At 36.3% G+C, this 24,840-nt stretch overlaps 1 protein-coding gene across 1 annotated transcript in view; it reads left to right on the forward strand.

Moving 5' to 3' along the window:
- Nucleotides 1-24,840, forward strand: part of SHPRH (SNF2 histone linker PHD RING helicase) — a 48,431-nt gene that overhangs the window by 18,748 nt on the left and 4,843 nt on the right. The window contains exons 11-26 of the mRNA XM_058800908.1: nucleotides 91-169; nucleotides 2,091-2,254; nucleotides 2,345-2,601; nucleotides 5,351-5,472; nucleotides 7,926-8,014; nucleotides 9,804-9,893; nucleotides 10,466-10,573; nucleotides 11,071-11,213; nucleotides 14,034-14,207; nucleotides 14,524-14,586; nucleotides 15,618-15,843; nucleotides 16,730-16,873; nucleotides 18,066-18,167; nucleotides 18,985-19,056; nucleotides 20,793-20,981; nucleotides 24,442-24,534. Of these exons, the coding sequence (XP_058656891.1) occupies nucleotides 91-169; nucleotides 2,091-2,254; nucleotides 2,345-2,601; nucleotides 5,351-5,472; nucleotides 7,926-8,014; nucleotides 9,804-9,893; nucleotides 10,466-10,573; nucleotides 11,071-11,213; nucleotides 14,034-14,207; nucleotides 14,524-14,586; nucleotides 15,618-15,843; nucleotides 16,730-16,873; nucleotides 18,066-18,167; nucleotides 18,985-19,056; nucleotides 20,793-20,981; nucleotides 24,442-24,534 (2,115 nt within the window). The remainder of the gene's footprint in view (nucleotides 1-90; nucleotides 170-2,090; nucleotides 2,255-2,344; nucleotides 2,602-5,350; nucleotides 5,473-7,925; nucleotides 8,015-9,803; nucleotides 9,894-10,465; nucleotides 10,574-11,070; nucleotides 11,214-14,033; nucleotides 14,208-14,523; nucleotides 14,587-15,617; nucleotides 15,844-16,729; nucleotides 16,874-18,065; nucleotides 18,168-18,984; nucleotides 19,057-20,792; nucleotides 20,982-24,441; nucleotides 24,535-24,840) is intronic.

Consider the following 24,840-nt stretch of genomic DNA (forward strand, 5'->3'; position numbering starts at 1 on the left):
AGACTTCTCAGAAATAAGATCCAGGTGTTGTCAGACTGTGTTCCGCTCTGTTTTTCCTTTCCTACCATTGGCTCTGTGTCCTTTCATTAGGCTGCTGAGATGGCACTCCGTTTGAGTGGAATCAATCGCTGGTGTGTCAGTGGCACTCCTGTGCAGCGAGGATTAGAAGGTGAGATTTTATGTAGTGGTGTAATCTCAGGGCTTTCCCTATGCTGATAACTAGGTGGGGCTTTGAAGGAATTAAAATGTCTGCTAGCTTTGTTCTGAATTCACTAGGTACTCTAACTTTGTAAGCCATAAACTTTAAGCATAATAATAAAGCCATCAATACATGTATCAATATACAAATCGAAGAGCTGAAATCTTTTTGTCTCCCTGAGTTAGACAAATACTTTGGGGAGCAGAGAAGCTATGTGTCTAATAGCTGACTCAAGTGTGTTCTTCAGTTTTCACTTAGTGGAGTGGATAAATATTAACCCTTCTTTACAGCAGATAGTCTGCTCGTGTTACAGAATCCTGTGAACTGTCAAATACAGCAAGCAAAGCTGTATTTGCTTTTTGCATAGCTCTGTATGAACTACTGTGGGCATCTGCTGCTATGAATATAAATTCTAAAAATCATACTAAACCTTATGAAACCATCTCCAGTCCTTATGTAAGGACTTAATGACTTGAGATGTGTGGAGTAGGTAGCTGTATGTTAGCAGGTGACATTTATCTTGTCTTTTTTTGTGTTGTGCTCAGTTTCTGTAGACAGGCTTCAGACAGAGATAGAATAAAAGAAAGGGAGCTGACTAACTGCTTTGTCTCCCTGTGTTCTCTGATGGATTTTGGAATATATGGTACACATTGGGGCAATGTGTTTAAAAGTGGATAAATCAGTGTAAGCATTTGTGGACTGTTGTTTGGATACGAAGTTGTAAAAATTGATATTTCAGATTAATTCATAATGGAATTTTGAATTAAATTTATAAATACATGTAATAGTTGCGAGAATACAGCATTAATAAAGCAAAGCTGCAGAAAGAAATGATTGATTTTAGTGTCGTGATGAACTCCTTCAAGGCCCTGTGTGTGATTGTGTTGATTTAATACATATCTGAAATATCACACAGTTCATAATACATGTTGACAGACTCTAAGGCAGCCCCATCACTTCAGGGATGAAAACTGCTGACTCATTTCAATCTGTGCCACTGCTGCTGTAATGCGGTGGGATAGGAGCTCTGGGTAAACAATTGCTTCTTGCACAGAAATGATTCCCTGGATTTTTCTTCTTCTGGTCTGTGTTGTATTTGGTGAATATCTTGATGTTTTCAGCTGAATACTGAATTATGATAAAGCTAACAGAATAAGGAATGTAGCTACCAGATTTTCAAGAACTAGGAGATATCATCACATATCTCTGTTTCTGCAGTATCCCCATGCAGCATTTAAATGTGTGCTTCTGTGTTTTTCCAGTAAAATTAAGACAGACATTTAAAGTCAGGACATCCTTAAATTTCATTCCAAAAAGTGACGGGTTTCTGAATTAGGCAGAATTAGCAAGATGTATTCTCTCAATTAGCAAGAAAACAATTGAAGTGTCTTTTGTTAATTTCTTATGCATTAGTAGAGAAGTGAAAATTCTTCTGAATTGCAGCCCCTTCTAGGATTGTGGGCAGCAGACAGTTGGTGCACAGCAGGCTCTGGAGTAATGATGCTGAGCAATATTGGTTTAGAAAAACCTGGCAAACCCAGTTAAATATATGCAATCATGTAATTTCTGCCTCTTGTCTCTGCTCTGAATAGGCTTAAATTCTTTGCTTTCTTCTGCTAAGCTTGAAATTAGGAAAGTGTCTCACAAACAGCTAAATTCTCTCAAGTTGTGTGGAAAACAAAAACGAGCTGAAGGAGAGAACGCCCACCTTCCACCACCCAGTCCCCTGCCTCAAATTAAATATTTTGCTGAGGGAATGACTGGAAAACAAGTGCAAAAGATAAAGGCCAGAATGGAGGTGGTTTATGCTTCATAGACTTTGTATGACAGTTAAATTTTTTTGAGATGTATTGCAAAGTATTAAAACACAAACACTTTCTTTTCTTGGCAGATTTGTATGGATTAGTCCTTTTTCTTGGAGTTGATCCTTACTGGGTCAAGCATTGGTGGGACCAGCTACTATATCGGCCTTATTGCAGGAAAAATCCCCGACCTCTCTACAGTCTAATTGCAAAGATCATGTGGAGATCAGCAAAGAAGGATGTGCTTGACCAAGTAAATCAAAGTTTTGAGTTTTAGAATTCCTGAACATCATTTATCAATAGTTTTATTTGCAAATTACTTACTTTCTTTTTTTAATTTCAGATTCAAATTCCCCCTCAGACAGAAAATATACACTGGCTTCACTTCTCTCCTGTGGAGAGACACTTCTATCATCGCCAGCACGAGGTGTGCTGCCAGGATGCATTGGCAAAACTCAGGAAGATTTCAGACTGGACTCTTAAGCTTAGCAGCCTAGATAGAAGGACTGTGACTTCTATTCTATACCCTTTGCTACGGCTCAGGCAGGCCTGCTGTCACCCACAAGCTGTTCGGGGAGAGTTCTTGCCGCTACAGAAAAGGTGAATTTCTCTAATTTCTTAAATGGCCTACTTTATCCAAAGCAAAACTCTGATTGTCTCCAGCAGTGCAAGTTCTTGTACAGTCCTCAAATAAGCCTAATTTAAGCTTCTTTAGTTAAATGTGTGATTGTGGCACACCAGGGTAATATGACCTCAGAAGCTGAACAGGCACAGTGGGTTCATTAGTGTAATTGTTGTGTTAAAGAACATAGTACTGAAGGCATTTGATTCTCCAGTGGCATTCTAACCTTACTATGACTAGAGTGTTGCAGGTAACAGATTGAGTATGAAACAAACTAGATTCTTTTTTTGTTTTAAAATAAGCACACTGCTTTTTTTTTTGTCTTGTACAAAGTTCACATTCATGAATGAGAACAATGAAAGAATTTAATCAACAGTATGGAATAATTCTTTAGTTCAAAGAAAATGTTAATTTGAGGTTGCAGAATTTGTAAATATAGATCCAAACTTGAAAGCTGTACAAACGCTCTTTCATTTGCATGCTTTCAAGATCATCTTCCCCCATAAGTGCTCTGCAACTACCAGTGTGGTCTCAGCTTTTGTTAGACCAAAAAAACCCCATATTGCCAGTCCTGTTGTGAAATGTAGCTGCTATCTTTTCAGTCAGTTAGAAGGAGTTTGTGAAAGAGCAGGCTGTTTCCATCCCAGCCTCTCAGAGGGACATCTGTGTTTCTTTCTTAAACTACATATAGGGAAGAACTTCCACTTTTAGCGCTGCCAGTGTTATTGCTACTGTTTCCTATTCCATCCATTCTATTCAGTCTCTTTCAATCGTTGTTAGAAGTTTTGTGTCCTACTCCTTGCTCTTTGTTCTACAGGGCACCTGCAGTGCCTAAGCAGCTGAAGCTGACTTTGCTTCTACTTGAACAGAAACCAATAGTTAGCCACTGTGCTGTAGCACTTACTGTGGCAGTCTGCTAATGTGGAAGCAAGGGACTCAAATCAATATTCCCACCCATCATACAAGATTATCTGCATTAAAATGAGCCAGTGTAGTATAAATGAAATATATGTAAACTGAGCAGAGCATGGTGGGAACAGCTTCATTTTGTGTTGATTTTGGTGGAATGGTTGCACGGTGACAGCTGCGTAGTAACTGATGGAAAAGCCAGCAATGAAAATTAAATCTTTCTTAAAATCACCTGTCCAGAGAAAAGTCAATTTTCAGCACTGTTTACATACCTTTTTTTTGTGACCCAAACTTGACTACAGCAGTGAACATTCCCAGGATAGAGAGAAGATTTAGTTCCTGTCTTTGGTTATGTGTAGGAGAATAATGAAGAAATTCTCTGCTAGGACCTTTGATGAATAACAGAAATTTCCTGAAATAAGAAAGTTGATGCTGGAGCATATAGATAACATGGGCCTGGATTAAAAACCTGAGTTTGGAGCATATTCTGTTCTATGATAGATGACCTTTTTCTCCGACCTGTGTAGTGAAGGCAGTAAATGAGATCTACTCAGGAAAAAAAAAGCTCTCAAAAGAGATTTTTCTAGGTTTTCCTAATTAGCTTGAGTAAAAACCACTTCTGTTTGCCTTAGTTGGTAGTCTCAGGCTGTGTATCTAATTGCATGTTTTATATGTACATCCTTCTGCTGTAACAATTTTTGTTGGAACTCCTGATGGTTTTGAAAATAAAAGGTAAGTAGCAATGGTGGAAGTATCAGCATATGTTATGTGTATTTAGTATTTCCTTTGCAGAATTCAGTAATTTTGAATAGTGATTATATTGATTTAAAGCTGATTCTGGTGTAACACTGTACTATAAAGCCAAGAATCAGTTTCTGCAACTGGAATAATGTTGCAAGGAAGGTAAAATAAAGGCCTAGGGAAGGGCATCCTTCCAGCATAATTGGAGCCCAGTCTGTGCAAGAGTTTAGTACTCTGTTCCACGGTGCTGAACATCAAATAGTGAATGCTTCTCCTGAAGGTGAATGAGGCTGAGGAGCAGGGTTTCAGTGGAGGGGAGTGGTGTCTGGTGTAACAGCAGCAATTGGTATTTGGAGCAGCCTCAGGTCATCTCTTGTAGGCTGTTGCTATTGTTTACTCTCCTGTCTCTTCATACCAGTTCTCTGATTCTTTAACCTGTGGCTTTACTCCAAGGTACCCTTCAAGCTTCCTTCTTGCATCCTCCTCATTTCTGTTCCCACTTCACTCTTTTCATTTCTGGTATTTTTACGTGAAGCTAATTCTCTTCTGGTAAAATTCCTGTCATAATCTGCAGATATGACAAATGTAGAAAAGGAAGTTTAGAATGATTTTTGCTAGTCTTCTCTGTTCTCATTTCACACATTTTCTTCTTTATATTGACACTTCATGTGTTTTGTGTTTAGATTGGTAGCAGAGGGTAGAAGTGTGGTCTGTCATAGCTGTTTTCATCTGAACAGCTTTTGACAAAATGAGGTCTATGTTGCTTGTTTGCAGTTCACCGCTAACAAAAGGAGAACAATATTTTGCCCCATGAAGGATTATTTTATCAAGTTCAAATTTTCTTCTTGCTCCTTTTTTCTTGGTGTTCCAGGAGATGGCAACCTCTGGACGCATTCAAGTTAGGGTAAAGCTCTAGCAGGAAGAAAATCTGACAGCTAGAGGTTTTTTAATAAGTCAAGAAATCTCAAAAAAAACCATGGATGCATGTAATGATCTGCTATGCTGCTCAGCATGACCCCCTTACTTTTCTCTACTGTGATTTTGTTTCTAATTCAAGCCATTTGGTCTCCTTTTCAGCACCATGACCATGGAGGAACTGTTGGCCTCTCTGCAAAAGAAGTGTCGAACAGAGTGTGAGGAAGCTCACCGGCAGTTGGTGTGTGCTCTCAATGGCTTAGCTGGTATCCATATCATTAAAGGTAAGACCAAAGGGCTATAGCATATCCTCTAGTCCTTTCAGTACAGGAGTAAAGGATATGCTCCATCTCTGTGTACTGGGAAGTTAAAAGAAGTCATACTTGTGTAGTTGTACTTAACCTGCTTTTGTTTATCAGTACTGCTTTCTGGGCTTCCCTTGTGCCCCCAGCCATGCTGACTGCTAAGATTCCTTTTGCTGCTCCTGCTAGACAGCTCTGTCAATATCGATTTTGTCTAAATTATGAGGCAAAAAACTTTGAATGAGAAACAAAAATAATTATATGAATCTTGAGTGTCCCACAAAATAAATTATTATGAATGTGTAAAAATGCCACTTTTCCAAGTTCTTCTAAAGTTGACAGGCTGTTTGAATTTTTCCAGCTCATGTCCAAGTCTTCCTTCAAAGAGAACAGGCAAACTGCCTTTTCTCTTACTTGCCTCACAGAAGGACTATATTCAGATTCTTTAATCTGTAGTTAGTGGGTTTGAAATACTTTGTTACAATTGCAGCATGGAGATAAGTGCTTCTGATACAGTTAAGTGCTTAAAAAGAGTTACATACAGATGTAATGCTTCTAAAATGCACTAGTAGCAAAAATTATGTTTGGCCTATTTTGAAAACCAGATTGATAAAAATTTCATCTGATGAGAAACAAAAGCAGGACAAAAGAGGCAGAATTCTGGTCTGTAACTCCTCCCCCAGTATTACCCTTACACTCAGTCTTCTTTATCAGGAAGGAGGAAGCACACCTTACATAAAAGTGAGGCCATGAATTTAATCTAGTATAATTGAAAATCTATAGGTCTATTATTAGTCCAAATTTATTGCTACAGGCAAAGAAAAGAGTAATAATCACACTTACTTGTTTCTACTTGTCCTGCTTTTCTGCTTACCTTTCTACTTAAGTTCATCTGGACCCTGAGGTCAATGGTTTCGTAGATGTGGTGGCAGTGCAATTGCCAGTTGTCACTACCTTCATCAGTAGGAATAAGATGTTTGTGTTGATGGTTTCTTCCTCACACAAGAGTCCAGTGAGGGTCATTTTTATGTTTGCTAGCATGTTTGCATCTTTCTCTTTCTTCATTGGTCTGCAGCTCCATGAAAACGCTGAATTTAGTGGACATGATGCCTTTTATGAATGTTACATACTCTTTCTTTGTTCTCTTTGTTGCCCCTAAAACCAGTTTTGTCCAGCTCTAAGTCTGCATTTCTTTGACTGTGGGTGAGTTGTTTATAGCCATGGCTTTCTTATTCACTGCCAAGCCTGTGCACCATCTCTTAGCATCCCATGGCTGTACTCTACACTGCATCCTATATCTTTACTTGTCAATAGCCTCTGCTATTTTTACTAGGCCTATTTCCCTACACTACATCATTGTGGTAGTTGTAAATATCTCATTCTACATGGAATAACTGCTTGTTACTGCTGTCTATAGAAAGCTGTGTTTGTACCACACAAAGATAAACAGAAGTTTAAAAATATACTAAAAATTTGCCATAGACACCTAGTGAATTACAGAAATTGCTATCACAGCTAAGCCAAGTAAAAGGTTCAGGCAGGGAAGGAAAAATTCAGGGGAGGCCTGACAAGCTTCAAACTAGCAAATTCAGCACATAACTTTTGGCCGTTTCTGGTAATTGCCATCCTGTATGGTGGGACTACACCCTTACAAATGCAACTCTTTCAATGTAAGAAACAACAAATCTTGTTGCCATAAAATTGTTATACTTCCATATAGATAGGATGATGGTTTTTGTTTTACTCTCTTATCTGTCTTTATGCATTTCTTTTCTCTCTGCTTCTCCATGTTTTAAGAGTCTCTAAGAGTATTACTGGCTAAGTAAATTTCCATCAGTTGAGAAAAGCAAATTAAGATGGATTTATTTTTTCACTGCTTTTCCATACACAACTTCAATTTTGTATTTCTTTTTAATTGATATCAGCTATTTTCTGAGGAGTGATTGTGATGCTGGCAGCTTACATCAGTAGTTATGCTTCCTGCATGTACCTAATCATTTCTGCATTTCTGAAGTATGACACAACTTTGATGGCTTTCACTGGGAGAGTGAATAATGCATTTACAGTGCAAATTTAGCAATGCATCACTGCAGTGAGTTGTGGATGATTTTTTTAAGTGCAACATGATATTTTTTTTGATTTATGCAACCATGAATACATATTTTAAGAGGTTTACAGATCTTACCGTGACAAAAGATATTTAATTTGAAAACTGTATAAGTCTTTGTAGAATATCATATTCTATTTTTTACCAATTTTTGGGAGGGGAGGAATGACTAGGAAAGAATTTCTTGAAGACAGGCATTTAATATAGAGACTCTCTGAGAACATCTTAGTATGTTACAAGTAATGTAACACTTGTAAGGTCGTAGATGTTTGTATATTTAAAATCCAACACAATGTGTCTGTGTTTTTGCTACTCTTTTTTAATTCAGGAGAATATGCATTGGCTGCGGAGCTGTACAGAGAAGTACTGAGATCATCCGAAGAGCACAAAGAAAAGCTCAAAACAGATTCCTTGCAAGTGAGTGAGCATTGAAATGTAAAGAAGCATAGTTAAGAACTGGAATACTTTAAAATACTTTAATTTAACAGGTCAGTTTTTTCTTCATCCCAGTGGTATGCTGAATTACTCTTTCAGCCTGCTGTAATGATAACAATCTTTGATAACAATCTTTGATCATAATCTTCAGATAGGAATCTGTCCCATGACCTTTATGTTTCCCTTTTTTTTTGAACAACAAAAAAAAAAAGCTACTGTGTTTATAAAAATCTACTTGTGAGTTTTCTTGATGTCCCTGAAGCAGTGTATGATCTCCACCTGCTGTTCTGCACTACAGTTAACAAGCTGAATTCCTAGTCTGGTTCATGTGATTGTGACTGCTCACATTAAGTGTTATATCCTGCAATTACAGAATGCAGAGTTTGCACTGAGAGTGATATTAATGTGCCAAATGATAGAGAATAATAAAGTACTTGCACTGCAGAAGATAAGAGGGCATCAAAACATGGAAAAGAATTGAAGTGCCTTTTCTCTTTGGGCATTTGACTTTTGAATACGATTAGCCTTTTGAATACTATTTAAAAATATGAATATATTTTCCTGGTAGAAAAGTCATGGTTCTCTAAGTAACATATTTACAGTTCGTCCAGAACTATCAGTTATTAATTGACCAAAATTTTCTTCAGCATAATAAGAGATTTAAAATGTTAGTGATACATAGATAAGTGATCAGTTGTCTGTTTCTTTACTTGCTTCTATGAGCAAATTATTGTTTGATTGAGTTGCATGTGGTCGCCTGATGCCTCTGCTGTGCTTCTTTGATTCTTCTTTTTCCTTTGTGACTTCCTGGTGGCTTTTTTGGCCTATCATAGAGGTGTTAGCCTAAACTTGTTAAGCTGCTCATAGGTTATTAATTGCTCTACTGGATTGTACAGTCCAGTTAATTTTTTCCCCCTTGAAATATATGCTGATTAATGATGCCTTAGTGTACTAAAATTTTGCTTCTGTTAAGTCTTCTCAATTGTGTAGGATTAGCTCTTTGGGATAAAGGCAAATCACTACTGGCCAGTCCTCTTGAGTGACTGAAATAGTAATAGGGCAGAGGTGAAGAGAATCCAGGATGTGAGAAGGGCACAAGTTTATGATAGTGGAGGTTATTACTATGAGTTTGTGGGAGCTGTGCAGGAAGCATAATATTTTTGGTCTGGTTTGAGAAACAAAGAGTGAAGCCAGAGAAGAGGAACAGAGTTTCCTTATATTAATAATCAAATTTATTTTCCCTAAAAGTCTACCTAAAGGTCATGTGTTTTTCAATATCTTTTATTTCAGAGAAATGAAGAATATGAAAAATTATTATAGCTCTTGGTATCTGGTCTTTTCCTTGCACTTTATTTTGCTTTAGATAGGCTAAATGAATACTCAGAATATTCCAAAAGACACCAAAGAAAGTCCCCTGAGATAATTTGTTTTTCATAATAGTCAAGGGCTATTTTAATTAGGAGGGTGAATATGGCATAGGATCTGATGACCTGGTGTCACACTTGCCTGCTGATTCGCTTTTGAGATGTTAAAGAAGGTCTGTTTAATATTTAATTTCCTATCATTTCCTATCTCAGTAAAATGTGGAAAGGAATCTTTCTTTTCTTTATAAGATGCTTCCAGATTAGCAGAGAAAGCAAAACTGATTTTAAATTCATGCTAATTTCTTGCTGTAAGCTTTCATTACTCTTCAGAGCTTTCATTGCTCTTTCCTGTCATGGATGTTCTAATGGATTTTTTCATGATTGCTCTTGACTTTGTGTATATTTAGAGACTTCATTCTACACATAATTTGATGGAATTGTTGGCAAAGCACCCAGGAATTCCCCCAACTTTGCGTGACAGCCGACTTGCAGAAGAGGTAAACATCTTTTGTTTTTACATGAATATGTAGAGCACGTTTTTATTTTTGTACCCTCAGCATTTTCCCTAACAAAAGAAACAATTCTTTTCCTTTCAAAAGAAATAGCTTTTTTGAGTTAACTACATACATAAGCCTTTCTTGTTATTTTATAAGTTTTATATTATGAGTATATTTTATGAGTAAGTTCAATTGTCCTGTTCTCAGACTGTTCTGGGGTCTTTTTATTGTTTGCTTATTCAACACAGATAAGTAGAAATACTGAGTTATATTCCAGTTCCCTTTTGTATACATTGTATTCCTATTGTGTTGTTTTGGCTTACCCAAAAGCAAAGTTGCACAGTTAGCATCTTTATAGTGATTTGTCTTCTCATGTGTTTTTTGTGGCTTACTAATAAATGCTGGATTCTAGAGGAAAAAAAAATATTGCTAAATATTGCTTACAAATGAGGATGGGTAGCACATAGATAGGTGACCACTTAAAACTACTATGGTAGTTGGGGAGTTTTTATGTTTGCAGTATTCCTCACAGGTATGATTTGTGCATAGTTTAATCTCTTATTTCCACACAGGCAGAACAACTCCGACAGCATTATATGAGTAAATCCAACGCAGAAGTTGCAGAAGCCCATCAGGCCTTACAGCCAGTTCTTCAAACCATTCGGGAACTTCAGAGAAAGGCAGGTACCTCTTAAAGTTTTGTCTCTGACTTCTGGCATTTTTAAAGAATATTTTTTTCATCTTTTTGTCCATAACTCTAGCTGTTTATCTTCTTTCACCCGTTAAAATTACACGGTCACTTCAGTGTTGCTCTCTTAATTTCACGAGGACCTTTGCTTTTTCTGCTTAAATGATCTCTTATCTCCTTTTGAGAGAGATGGAAGAAACTTTGAGATCACAGTATCTCTGTGTGACTGTTCTGTATAGATAGCCTTGATGAATCTGATTCTACTGAAGGAATATAAATGTGTGGAGAATGTAGACAGTTGCTTAGTCATGTTTCTACACGTCAGCTGAAGATGGGATATTTTTTAATGAAACTCTCATCCTCCACTTTTCATGGAATTAGCCAGTCTGTGTTAGACTGTGGCCTAAAGATCAGTATATGCCTCTGTTGCAATGAGTAGATTGGTTTTCTGTTGTAAGTTCAAGGATAAATCTCTTGTTTTTCATACAGATACATTCAGGTTCTCCTTGGTGGTTGGATGTCATCCAGACAGCAATACAGTATGCCATCGATGAGGAGCTTGTTCAACGTGTGCAAAATGAAATTACCTGCAACTACAAACAGGAGACAAGTAAACTCTCCATGGCAGAGAAGTAAGAAAATTACTGAATTAGGCTGTTTGTTAAATACAGATAAATCTACTCAGGTCTTCTTACTAGTTTGTGCTAACTGTTGCAATTAGATAGCACACATTTTTGCTTCAGAGCATCTAAACTGCAATTATGTTTCAAAACCAGTCCCTGAGAAAAGCACAACTAGATAGAAGACTTGGAAAGAAAAGCAGGAAAATAACTGTATTCTCTTAGATAAGCGTTCTTTGAAGTGTTCTTCTGTATTATTTACTGTGGTTTTATAGTCTTCTATACTCATGAAACTGCTGAGTAAGAAGAATTCAAAGTTTATTACATTAAAATTGAGTAAACTGTAAAAGAAATTGGCTTGCTTAAATGGAAAGTAGACAGATAATATCAGAACATCCTTGTGTAACACCATGAAATAGCATCACTCTTTTTCTGAGCAAAGAATTTGAAGTTGGTTTCATCTTCAAGACAACGGTATACCATTCAATTACAGAGTAATGAATTCAGAAGGGACATTCAGAAGTTGCTTAAATCAACCCCCATCTTAAGATCCAGACCCATGGTTGTTCAATCCAGTAAAGCTGCACAATGATTTGACCTGTTTAGCATCTCCAAGGAGGGAGATGCAATAGTCTCTGTGTGAAGTCTGTTCCAGTATTTGGCCTACTTGGTGGATAAAATAGGCATTAAAATTATTTTACCTAGTTAATATTTCCTGTGTTGCGTCATGTGTACATTGTCTCTTTTTCTTTTGCCAGGTGCCTTTGACAAAGTTTGACTCAGTCTTCTCTGTATGTTCCCATTAGATAAATACAGAAAGCAATAAGGTCTCCCCTTAATTTTAGGATTGAATAGACCTTTTTCTCCTAAGCCCCTCTTGTACATTCTGGATGAAGTTCTGTGAGTTCATCACAGAAAAGGGAGACATAGGAAGGACAGTGCTCTGGTGGTCTAAATTCAGGCAATTTTCTCAGATACATGAACTTACGCTTTTAAATACAATCTTTCTGAATCATGTTTTAGTCAAATACATTTTTATTATCTTTATGAAATATATGAATGTATGTATATACATCTGTGTACAAGTTTATACAATGTGTGTATAAATTTAAATAATCAAGATACACATATTTTAATCGCGTATGTAAAGATGTATCCTCCACTCTGACTATTCTGCCATCACGATTCCAAAAGGTTGAAATTTCTTCCTGATTGAAGAAAATATATCTTTTATATTCAGTACTTAACATAATTCTATTGAATAATCTAAATAAAAATACAAAACCTCTTTTTTCTTCAGCACGAGAGGCAATGGGCACAAACTGAAACACAAGATGTTCCCTCTGAACATGAGGGGATGCTCTTTTCTGTGAGGGTGACTGAGCACTGGAACAGGTAGCTCAGAGACGTTGTGAGGTCTCCATCCTTGAAATACTCAAAAGTTGTCTGGGCATGGTCTTGGGCAACCAGCTCTAGGGTGACTCTGCCTGAGGAGAGCTTTTGAGCAAGACAACACCCTGAGGCCCCTTCCAACCTCAGCCACTCTTAGTCTGGATATGAACATCTCATGGTTCTTTGAGAGCATCCCATTCTGATCAAAACAAATATGAGGAAAGGATTGTTTGCGTGTTCATGCAAAACTATTATGCCTTCCATCTGTATGTTGGCTTGTGTCACCCTCTTTTTTTTTTCTTTGAAATTAGATATTTATAAAGTATCTTCTTAAATTGCTGCTTACAGATGGTATAACTTTGGAAAAGCTATCTGTGACTAAACTTTCTTCTATAACACAGGGATAAAAATTCTTATTCAATTTATTTTAGCATATGAGATAAAACTTTAAAAGCAGTGTTGTATCAAGTTCTACTGGTCAATGGTGGAAGCAACAAGTACTCTGAATTGAGTACTGGATATAATTAATCCATGGTATAGTGATGGAAATTTTTATAAAAGCTGATATTATTTGGCAATTGATTATAATAACAGCAGACTTGTGGTTGCAATTTACATTTATTTTCAGACTACCTAGTTAGGCAAACTTGGTCTATGTTATTTTTAAAATGCATGTTACTGAAGTAGGTTTTATTGAATGCCAAGCTTTTGTAGTGTTAAACATGTGTTTTGCTCTCTGCACTGTACAAAATTTATGTTTTGGATCAGACTTTCCATATTGCATAGAGCCAAAGTCTTGTACATCAACGTCAGACCTTGTAGGAATGATGCACTTTCTTTCAGCAAGAGACCTCTGCTCTCAGGAAAAATGCAATGTGAGAAGTGCTTAACTTTTGTTCGTGTTTGTGTTCATTACTGCACCACCCCTCCAATCACAGAAGACAGCTAGGTAGCTAGGTTTCAGAAGAATAGTTTACTGTTATGTCCATCTAATAAATTTAACTTTAAAGCTAACTTGCTGAATGAAGTGTATTTTTGTGATGTGTGCGTGTGTCTGTTGTGAATTGCACAGGTGCATTGAAAATAATTTTGTTGGCCAGAAGACACAAGTAAGACTGTATGTGCAGTGGTTTCCATTTAGTAGATCTGCATTGTGGACCAGAATGTTGCAGATTGGTGTTCACTACTAGTATTTGGCCACACCTCTCAAGTCTTGGAAAGAGTCTTTCTAAAGATACCAGGCATCAGCTCTGGGGATACACTGGAGTGATTTCTGACAGCATTGCATGTAGCAGGAATAAGCATTTGCTTCCTTTTTATTAAAATTTTTTATGTTGTCCTAGATTGCTATTTAGCTACTTATCTTCTGCTTTAGAATACTGAGTCAAGTTTGGATTTTGTGTCTTGGTGTACAGTAATTTCCCTTTTTCTTTAAATCAGATTCCGTGACTGCAGAGGCCTTCAATACCTACTCACAACCCAGCTGGATGAAGTGAAGAAGTTCCAGAAGATTGTAAGAGAAGCAGTGAAAAACTTAGAAGGGCCTCCTTCTAAGCAAGTCATCGAGGCTGCCACTATCTGCCATTTGCGACCTGTTAGACTGCCACTTAACAAGTAGGTCTTGAAAAAAGAAAATATACTTTAGATGTGTATTACTTAATTTTCCTTTATTTAAAATAACATACTGAAGCCTTTATTATGTACTCAGGAGCTGTATGCACACAGATATCACAGATCTATTTGTTAGCATCATGACCTTTGGTTTTACTTTTATAAAATCTTCTGGTGTTAGCTATATTAGTGTACATATGACTGTTATTTTGTTATTTTTAAGAATTTTGTGTAGTTTTTTTATGTTGGAATAGGGGCTTATGATAATTTTGTTTCTGATGAAATTGAGTGCCTCTGTTTTCAATTTTCTGTATTGCAGCTGTGTCTTTTGTAAGGCTGATGAATTGTTCACAGAATACGAGTCAAAGCTCTTTATGCATAGGTAAGTTCATAGCTTTATAAATACCTCACTGTTAGAAAAAGTGAAAGTTGGATTAGTTTATGTTGTTTGAAATAAGTATATGACCCAATGACAGAGATTTCTTGCTGATGGCTTTGATAGTAGTTCTATTAGTTTTCATTTTCTATGTAAATTTCATTTGAAGAAATGGTGTCCAAGGAATGAATACATGCCACTTTCTCTCAAGCCACTACAATATGACCATACATCTGAAATGAAGTGGTGGCATGTTCAGAAAGCATGTGTATAGATACAAGTATGCTAATTTAACACATACTCCTATTTGTGCAAATATTTATTTGCAGTCCAGCTGCAAGTGGTGTAATACCACCCTCATTCAGTGTTACAATGTGAGATCTCAGACAGGATGAAGCTGAAAGAAGTGACACCATCATGGGGTGTCAGAGAAGTATGCAAAGTGGGTGGTACTGAAAGACATAGATTACAGTTCTCTGCATGCTTTCTTTTGGACTTCTCTCTCTCATATCCCTCACAATGTCAAAATTGGATTGAAAAGTCTTGAGATTACTGAGAAAACATTTCAAGAAGTCTTTACCAGTGGGAGTTCTGTTGCTTCATGACTGCTGGAATCAGGAAGAATGGATTATTTTAAAATTAGCATTATTTGTCAAGGAGAGAACTGGAAAGCTGTACTGTTTTTTACAGTGTAATACACAGCAAGTTTTCCATCCGAGTTTAACTGTAATTCTTGCTTATATAAAAAGTCAGAATTTATTTTTTTTAATGGATGTGACATTAATAACTCCTCAAAGATGATTTAGATGTGTAAGCCTTTACAAAAGCTATAGATGACTTGGGGCTGACAGAATGGCCTGAGGATTGGTACCGAGGTCACTGTGTTCAAAGCAAGCTTTTGATTAGGTAATAAAACAGCTGTTTATATTTCCTTGGTTTGCATTATCCTTTAATCATATATAAGAAGGCTGAATAAGTACAGATGGATGTGGAAGTACCAGATCAGTGCTAAGTGCTGTGCTTGGTTTGTTTTGAAGTGTTAAAGGCCAGATGGCAATATTCGAGGAGATGATAGAAGACCAAGAGGGGCTTGTCGATGACCGTTTGCCCACCACAAGCAGAGGGCTCTGGGCAACCAGTGAAACGGAGCGTGCTTTGAAAGCTCTTCTTTCCTTTGCCAAAGCTCACAGAATGGATGCTAGGGTAACTGAAGAAGGGAGTGTATTCCTGGAGCTCTTTGAAGCATGGAAAAAGGAATATAAGGTACAGTAAATTACATGCTGATCAAACAGTTGTGTGGTCCGTTTAATTTATTAAAAACAAATTGCAGCTGAATATTAGCACATCTAAGTTGTATTCCTGAAATTAGGGTTTGCCTACCAACCTTTTCCACAGTGCTTATTACAGGATTTGATTTTAAATGATTTATATGTGAGCTAATAGTTTCTAAAAGCTATACTGGCTACTAATCAAATTACTAAGCAATGTAATTGCATCTATTAAGACAGCATAAAGGTATAATTAAATGTGTTCATCTGTTTACTTGAATCAGAATATAGCAAGACTCAGAAAATCCAGCACTGGTCCATTCTGTAATTCAGGTTACCCTCAGTCTTGTGAAGAGGGAACACAGTTTTTTCATGTGCCTTTATGTTAGGAAACAAAAGATGCACCTACTATACCAATGAGAATGAAGACAGTGTTATGATTCCGTCTGTTGTAACTTGGAAATACGGATTCAGTGGTCTGTACTACTCCTATATACACTGAGCTACAAGAATGATACTCTGTGAAATAACTATTTTTTTTTCATTCATCAAGGGTTTTTTTTTGTTTGTTTTGCAAGGCATTTTGTATCTGAATTTTTAGTTGCATTAATTATTGTAACACTAATTGTTGTAGAAGAAACGAGCGACAGCTATTTCTACTTGTTTATCCATAGAGGCTGGAGAAGAGAGCGGGCAAAATGTCTGTATGTCTATACTGCTTGTTTTCCATTATAATTAGTTGTTGTTATGGCTGAATGCTGTAAAGAAATATTATCTGTTCTTCCAAAAGATTCTCACATTTCATCTTACATTGTATGGCAGAGTCATGTAAGTGTAACTCAATTCAGTACTGCTGCTCACTTGTTGGGGTTTTCCTGCAGTTACTTCATGAGTACTGGATGGTGCTCAGGGATCACGTGTCTGCCATTGATGAGCTGGCCATGGCGACAGAGCGGCTGAGAGTGCGTCACCCTGATGAGCCAAAACCAAACCCACCAGTGCTCCACATCATAGAGCCACATGAGGTAGAGTACTGGGCAGGAAGGAGTGGCTTCTTTTTGAAGGAACCTACCTCCTACAAAATTAAAATCTATATCTGGTTCGATGTATAATGTCTATAATGTGTCTCTGTTTTCATTTCAGACAGGCTTGGTGGAGTATAGAATTTTGCTAGGTTGAGTACATGGGCCATTTTGAGCTTGAAACTGTTACTCTGATATATTTTGTTAGCCTTCTGACAGAGTGGCATGTTTCCAAGAGACTGCTGCCCTTTCAGGAGTAGCAACTTCCTTTCTCTACAGTTGCCCAGTTTTCCAAGCTGGGTGGAAAATTAGGTTGACCTGATTCCTTACCCATATTGATACTTTTCACAAATACCTGTATAAAACAGAAATAAGCACATCAAAGAAAAATCTTTTTTTCAGTATTTTGAAATTTCTGAGCTACCCCTGACTCTGTTTATGATGATAGAAAAAATCTTGGGTTGATTTAAACTTTTAATTTTTTTTGCACCAACAGAAGTGTGTTTTCTATAGACACATTTTGTGCTTTTTTTCTGTGAGATTGAGTTAGATAAAATTGCTTCTTTTTATAAGGAAATAAATTTTTTCTCTGTATTAAAACAATTTTTAAAAAGGAGCACTTTGCTTAACAAATGCCTAGTAAAGTCTTAAGATTTATACATGTATGTGCAGCCATCAAAGAAACGCTGATTTCTTTGGCCTTCATCCTTCAGGTGCCTGCCTCTTCTGCAGTACTGAACTTCTTCACTATCAGCTGTAATTAATCTAAAAAAAAGTCAACTTGATGTTTCTGTCTTTGTATAGGTTAAATCAAAAGTGGGCATTTCTAAGAAATATAAAGAAAATAATTGTCTCTTACACATTGTTTTTTCAACCAGCAGTTAATTCTGGTATATGTATACACAATTGTAAGAAAAGAGATGATACATTGAAGGAACTTCAAAAGAAACTTCTGAAAATTTGGGTTATTTTAATTTAATTTTGTTTGTCTAAAGAACTAATAATGTAAGTAAAACAATAAAAAGCAATTTTATGTGCATTCTGCATCTCAGCCCATTCATGGTGCTGTGTTCATACTGGGTACAGGAAATGAATAGATATTCTGAATTTCACAAAAAAAATTAATTTAAGCCTTATTGTAAAACTTAACTTTTCCCCCCCACTTTTTAACACATATTTAATGTTGTTTTCTTAGGTAGAGCAAAATCGAGTGAAACTTCTGAATGACAAGGCAGTTGCCAAATCACAACTTCAAAAGAAATTAGGACAACTTCTGTACCTCACTAATCTGGAAAAAGTAAGATTAATGGTTCCCTGGTCTTTACCTTTCCCTGTGGAAGGGAAGAAGCCTACCATTATTTTTATTTAAAATTCCATCTTAAAGAAGTTGTATTTTCTGAGAAGATTGATCACATTTTGAAATCCAGTGTGCTGTTCTTTGTGTTACTGTGTGCTCATAAAATTATTTATTGCATTATATATTTTAGTTACTTGTTTAATTATATACTTATTAAACTATAAAATAGTTTTAGATGTGTAAAGTTTTCATTAAAACTAACTGGGCCATGTTTAGTAGAAGCCTTATAAAATTATGTATGTCTCTGCATACCTTTGGTATTTTACTGAGAGCTTACCTGAAACAGAAGGATAATCACTTTTGGAGTTAAAGTGAGCATTAAAAGAAAGCAAAACAGACAACCTCCATGTATTGTATGTTATTTTGATCATAGTGTTTAAGTAAGTGCATTTATGTTAAAGTAAGCATAGTTAAGCAAAATTTAGGTGGTTTTGCAACCATGTGAAGCTGATAGAAAATATGTGGAGTTTCTTGTTTGACACTTGTATTTTATGAGGATTTTTCAGAGCTGTTACAGAGCTGCTGATGCCATCAGAAGGACTGCAGAATGAAAAGTGTTCCTTTTGCTTACCATAAGTTACATGTTTTTTAACTCCTCAAGGTGGACTTGAGTACATGGATATGTTTTAAATTTGCTCAGACGGTGTTTTGGTTTGATGTGGTTTCTTTTAAGGGTTTCATTATTCATTTTTTCTAGAAGCTTATTTTAAATATAGAATAACAAAACACAAAGTTGGTTTTTTTTTCTAATTTATAGTCTCAGGACAAAACTACTGGAGGAGTTAACCCAGAACCATGTCCAATCTGTGCACGCCAACTGGGAAGACAGGTAAGATACTTATTCAGCAGGTTTTACTTTTAGAACATCTTTAGCTGGAGCTGAGCCAGTTGTGTGTCAAATTGTCAAGATCTGTTTTTAAATGGATGTTGTATTGAAACAGGGAAAATGAGCTGTTTCTGTAATGTACCAACCAGCCTCTCCCCTGAAATAACATCTTTCTCAGATGCAAGCACCTCTACTTCTTGTAGCTTTTGACATCTGCTTAAGTGTTCCAACAATGTGAGTTCATTATTGTTTTATAAATCTGAAGTTATACTTCTGGCAGAAAGATTTATTTCCCATTTATAAGCCAACAGAAAGAGGAAGTAGGTAAACTTCTATTGTATACTATTGTATTTTATTGCAATCGTTCTTATTGGTAGTATTTTTTCTTCTAAAGAAAAGGATATTGCATATGCAAACAATAGCAAAATCCAACAGAATAAATACTGGCAGTGTGGATTTCTTTCCCTGCTGAAGTGCAGGAGTGGAAATTCAAGAGAGACTTAATCTATATCATAAAGTACAAAGCCATAGTTTAAACTTGACTTACCATGCATTAGGGAAGAACATAAAAGGACTCGTTATGGTAAAACTAAATTGTCTCTTCCTTTTAGGGCAGCTGTTATAAGGAGATTTAGCTTCTCTTTGCATTTTAGACATGTGTAAGCATGAACTGCTGTCCTGCCATGTTTCCAAAGTCCCCTCTGTGTTCTTCTGCCCAGGGTAATACAAGTTTTTACAGAGAACAACTGTTAGTCCTGTTAACTGCCATTATTCTTTATCTCAGAGCTGGAAGAGCTCACTGAAAGGGAAAATAATCTCTTAATTTTCTTTATCTTTTCTTAACAGCAAGACTGTTTCTTTAGATGATAGCAGTTTTCATGTTGCAAAGAACTTTTAAAATACTTCTCATTCTGTTTCTGCACAATTGAAAAAAATTAACAAAGTCTAAAAGATCTGCTTAATATCAGTGGTTTAGTCAATCCCTTTGCTATTTGGTCCCACGAAACTTCTAGTTATTCCCTTTGGAATGGCCTAAAGAACAGGCTAGTACAGCAAAAGATGTTATTTTGAATTTCAAAACTACTGGTCTACAAATTGTTTCTATATTATGGAAGGTTCCAGCTGACATTCAGATGCTCTAGGCTCACAAGGGGAGAACAGCTTCTGCAATGCTGTCTTGTTTCACATACATTCTGTCAAAAAGAGATTAAGACACTGTATAAAATCTTTTTGTTAAGTCTAAAGATGCTGCCTTGGACTTACCAGTAGGGAAAAATTAAAGCATTTTTTCTATCACTTATTAAATAAGACCAATCTAGTATGAATTCACAGATAAAGAATTATAGAAAAGGCAAATCAAAACATTTTTGTAATTTTTAAAAAGTATGTAAATACTTAATCTGTGTTTACATATATGGCATTAAGAATCATCTTTCATAGAAATGAAAGATTGTAATGTCTTTTCTGAAGTTCAAAACTGAGAAAATGCGAACAATGAACAACAAATTCAGAGACTTCCTTTAGATCATGAATGTCTATGCTGGAAAACTTTAAAATTCAGGCTTTTTATTAGCTAGAGTGCAACAATTGTAAAATTATTCTTTAATCTGATGAATATCATGAAAAAAATGTAATTTCTCTATGAAAATATAATTTATCATAGATTAGTACACTGTTTTTCTTTTGCACTGGCCCCAAGCTGAAGCTGTGTTGTGTTTGGTTTTTTGTTTCCTGCACAGTGGGCAGTGCTGACATGTGGACACTGTTTCTGTAATGAGTGCATTGCAATCATCATCCAGCAGTACAGCGTGGGCACCCGCCGCAGCTCCATTAAATGTGCCATTTGCAGGCAGACCACTTCTCATAAAGAAATATCTTATGTCTTCACTGCAGAAGCTGCAAATCAGGAGGATGATATTCCTGTAAAGGTGAGTTGTTTGAGCAGGAGCTCTGTGGGCCCAAACTTCCAGCAGTGCATACTTGTTGTGTTTTGTAGCATACTGCATTTAGGCAGACAAGTGTACTATATAGTTTTATAAATAGTTTTTCCTAATGACAAAACCTCTAGACACAAACATATAGGAATTCAATCCTGATTGCACTGTTGTATCTGCATTTTTTACTAAAGGAAAGTTTACATTGGGTTGAAGAGACAGCATCTCCAAGAGTCTTTAGCAATGCTGACATATAGGTAGTACATAAGTTCATGTTTGCACTGCATGAATGTCTTGTAGAATTATCATTTAGAAACCAAAAGCCTGTGTTTAGTGCAGTTGTGGAAAAAATAGAGGATTCTGGGCTAAAATGCAAAGATAAAATTTGATAATATTTTGGTTTAGATGATACTGCTGTCTTTTAATAAAAATATTATGATACAGCTGGACTAAAATATGATTGTAATGCTTGTCATAATTTTAATCTGATTAGTGTAGTTAAAGATCATAACTAATTGTGCTGACAGACTGCCATGATATCTGTGTGAGTCTCCTTGAACCTTGCACAATTTCTAGGGTTGCTACCCTGTATTGAGGACAATGCCACCACACTCACAATAGCTATTTCAACCTCCCTGGACAAATGGAATTCCATTTTATGAGGATATGATTCCTAACTCGAATTATTAAAGTAGTTGACAGTATGTGGCACCAGGGGGAGTAAATAGACTGTATTTTTCAAGTGCTACTTCATAGAACACAGCTTCATGCAAGGATTTTTACATAGTAATTCCATATACAGTTTAGAGATATCACTCTGTTTCTAACAAAATTTCAAATATGTTTCATAAATTACATTAAAAAATAACCAGAATAACCAAACTTCATAAATAAGACACAAAGAACACATCATCTGCTATCCTGTGTAAAGAGCTGTAGTGTTTTCTTGAAGTATTTCTGCATCAAAAACTTTGAACAAACCAAAAATATGAATTCTGTGTAAATTTGCTTGACCAAAGATCATTCTTAGTTAACAAAAAATTAAAAATCTACACCGTAGCTTCACTGTACTTACTATGTAAACAAGCAATATTGTTAAAAATAAAAAATTCTACCTCATATTCCTTTAAAGGACAGTTTACAAAGAATTACAAGCTTACTATGGTTTCTATAGAATACTGAGGTTAAGATCAGTATCTTTCAGGATAGATATGAAAATTGTTTGATTTTTTTCAGTGTTCATATTTTAATCAGATCTTTCTCAATCCCTCTTAAAGTATTCACTACCTGCCTTTCTTTCTAATACTTTATTTTACTGACACTAACCATTTTAAGGTAATGCCTTAGATGCAGAAGGACTACTGTAAATGGAAGCATTTTATACTGAGAGAGAGATTGCTGGCATCCCTGCATGTTTTGGTTTTGTAAAAGCTTCCTGTGTCTGGTCAGTATTACAGTGGGTGTTGCCAGCCTGTCATCTAAGACAGAAATTGTTTGTTAGAGGGTAATTGTTTGTTAGATTTGCTTCTAATCTTAACTGTTCCATAATTCATTTGATCTAGCCAATTTCTTTATAAATAGTCATCTGAATATTTAACAAAATGACAACCTCATGGTGTAAGGGTAATGAGTAGTATACCATTTTTTAAGACAGACTGAAAAACAAGAGTGTTTCTGTCAGTTTCATCTCTCCATAGAGAATATAACTGAGATCTTTGTGTGTGCTGTGAGCCAAAGTTTTAGTCACTTGTAAGTTCAATAAGTATAATATGGTTTAACATAATGTAGACAAAGGGATCAAGAACTTTATACAGTTATTTTGTTTAAAAAATAGAGGAGAAAGACTGTGCCCACTTTGAGCATTGTGCTGTTCTTTTCTGCATACTGATCTGTATGAAGTCACCTTTGTGACACCTGAGTTGCAGGAATCTGAAGGGTGGAAAAATCAACAACAGTGGCTAAAGCTGGTATCTGCTATATCAGGGGAAAATAGAACTTGTCACAAGGTGTAAAAACAATTTCTGAGGAAAAGACTTCTAGACCATATTAGCCAGGATTGTCATCACTGAATCAGAGATGAACAGTATTGGAAAAGCCATAAATGACCCTGGAATTCTGTAGGAAGTCCTAAAGGCTGGGCTCAGATCTCCTAACTGTAGGTGTTTATGATTAGCAGGCAGTAGCCACGGGGCTGCAAATGTGCCATCCTTTCAGACCTGCCAACATAAGCATTTCTAATTGTCCATGTGACTTTGCTGATGGACAGTCAGTGTCTACCAGGTGCAACAGAAATGACATGGAAGAAAGCTGGTTAGTTTCTGTGTCTGTGACATAGAGTTGGAATCTCTGTGGAGGACCCTGAGTAATAAAATGGCACAGCTTACTGCAGCCTTTGGTAAAATAGTCTGCAGAAAGTCTTTCACATGTTAGCTGCCTAATGTGTGAGTGATCAAGGAGCCCAGCACTGGTTCCCAGTTTGTGCTGAGACTGCTGACATCCTTCCCAGCCAATTCTGCACACAGCATGACTTCAGTAAATTTGATCTGTCATTGTAGTGAGCCAACATAGTTAATTCAATGTTCAAAAGACAGGTGCAGACAGAAATAAAACAGTATTTGTCCTGCTGAATCTAGCACAGTTTGAAATGACTTTGTGTGTAGTAAGAAAGTAAAGGCTTCTTTAAAAAAGACATGAGGTAAAATTGCTGAAATAGAAAGTACATATTGAAGGAGATGGAAAAAGAATTGCATCTCATTGTATCCTCTTGGTGACCTAAGGGGATAGGGAAGAGTACACAAATCAAAATGGACAAGATGTAGAATAAAGTATTGGATTCATTAAGCACTGAAATAGTTCTGAATGCAGGAAGATGTTTTCATTGCAGCTCACCATCATTCAATAATCAATTGTATTTACAATTTTCATACTGTTTTAAATATAATTAACAAGCTTTCATAGTACTGAACTTAAGTTTGATTTTGCCAGAATGAGAAACAAAAGCAACATAAATATAACATTCTGGTAGTTTTTTTCCCTTGGTCCATTTTCAAAAGGTGTGAATGTAGGGGGTATTTTAATGTGCATTTGAAAGACTCACTAAAGACTGTGCCACAAAGTTAAACTGCAGGAGGCCTAATGGGCACGTTTGGTGCCACTGCACTGCCTGGGCCATCTGCTTTGCCTCGTGCAGAACCAGAGGGTGTGTCTGTATGGCACTTCATTCTCCATGTGCTGCTCATGCTGGTACACTCTGCTGATCCTAATGCAGTGTGTTATAAGGGAGAGGTAAAAGTAGTTCAGTGCTACTTCACCTGCCCTTCCTCAAGGCTGATCATTGTTAACTTTATGTAAGATGTGTAAGAGACCTAATATAACATCATTTAATAAAGCAATGAATGTGGAAGGAGTTTTTTACTATCCTGCTTTACTAATGTGCTTCTTTGACTTTTCAAAGGGAAGTCACTCCACCAAAGTGGAAGCTGTGGTCCGAACACTGAAGAAAATTCAATTTAAAGATCCAGGGGCTAAGTCCTTAGTTTTCTCAACGGTATTAATCACCATTTTCTGTCTTGTCTTTGCATGTGTCTTTTGAGTTTAAAGCATTCATAATCTTTTCAGGAGCTAGTTTAGCTACCAAAATGTTGAATCACTCGGTACAACCGCTTGATTGTTTTTAGGATTTGTAGGGCAAGTCTTGTAACTGGAACAAGAATAATGGTCATAGTCAGCAGATGTGAAAGCTTGTTTCTTTAAAGGGCAAACACTTAGATTTGTATGGAAGCAGTAGAAATTCTAGATAATTTTAAATGTGATGTCCAGATGTTTTTGATACATTGTAAAACTGTTTTTTCAA

Source organism: Ammospiza caudacuta, chromosome 3 (genome assembly GCF_027887145.1).
Source record: "Ammospiza caudacuta isolate bAmmCau1 chromosome 3, bAmmCau1.pri, whole genome shotgun sequence".
Taxonomy (NCBI): Eukaryota; Metazoa; Chordata; class Aves; order Passeriformes; family Passerellidae; genus Ammospiza; species Ammospiza caudacuta.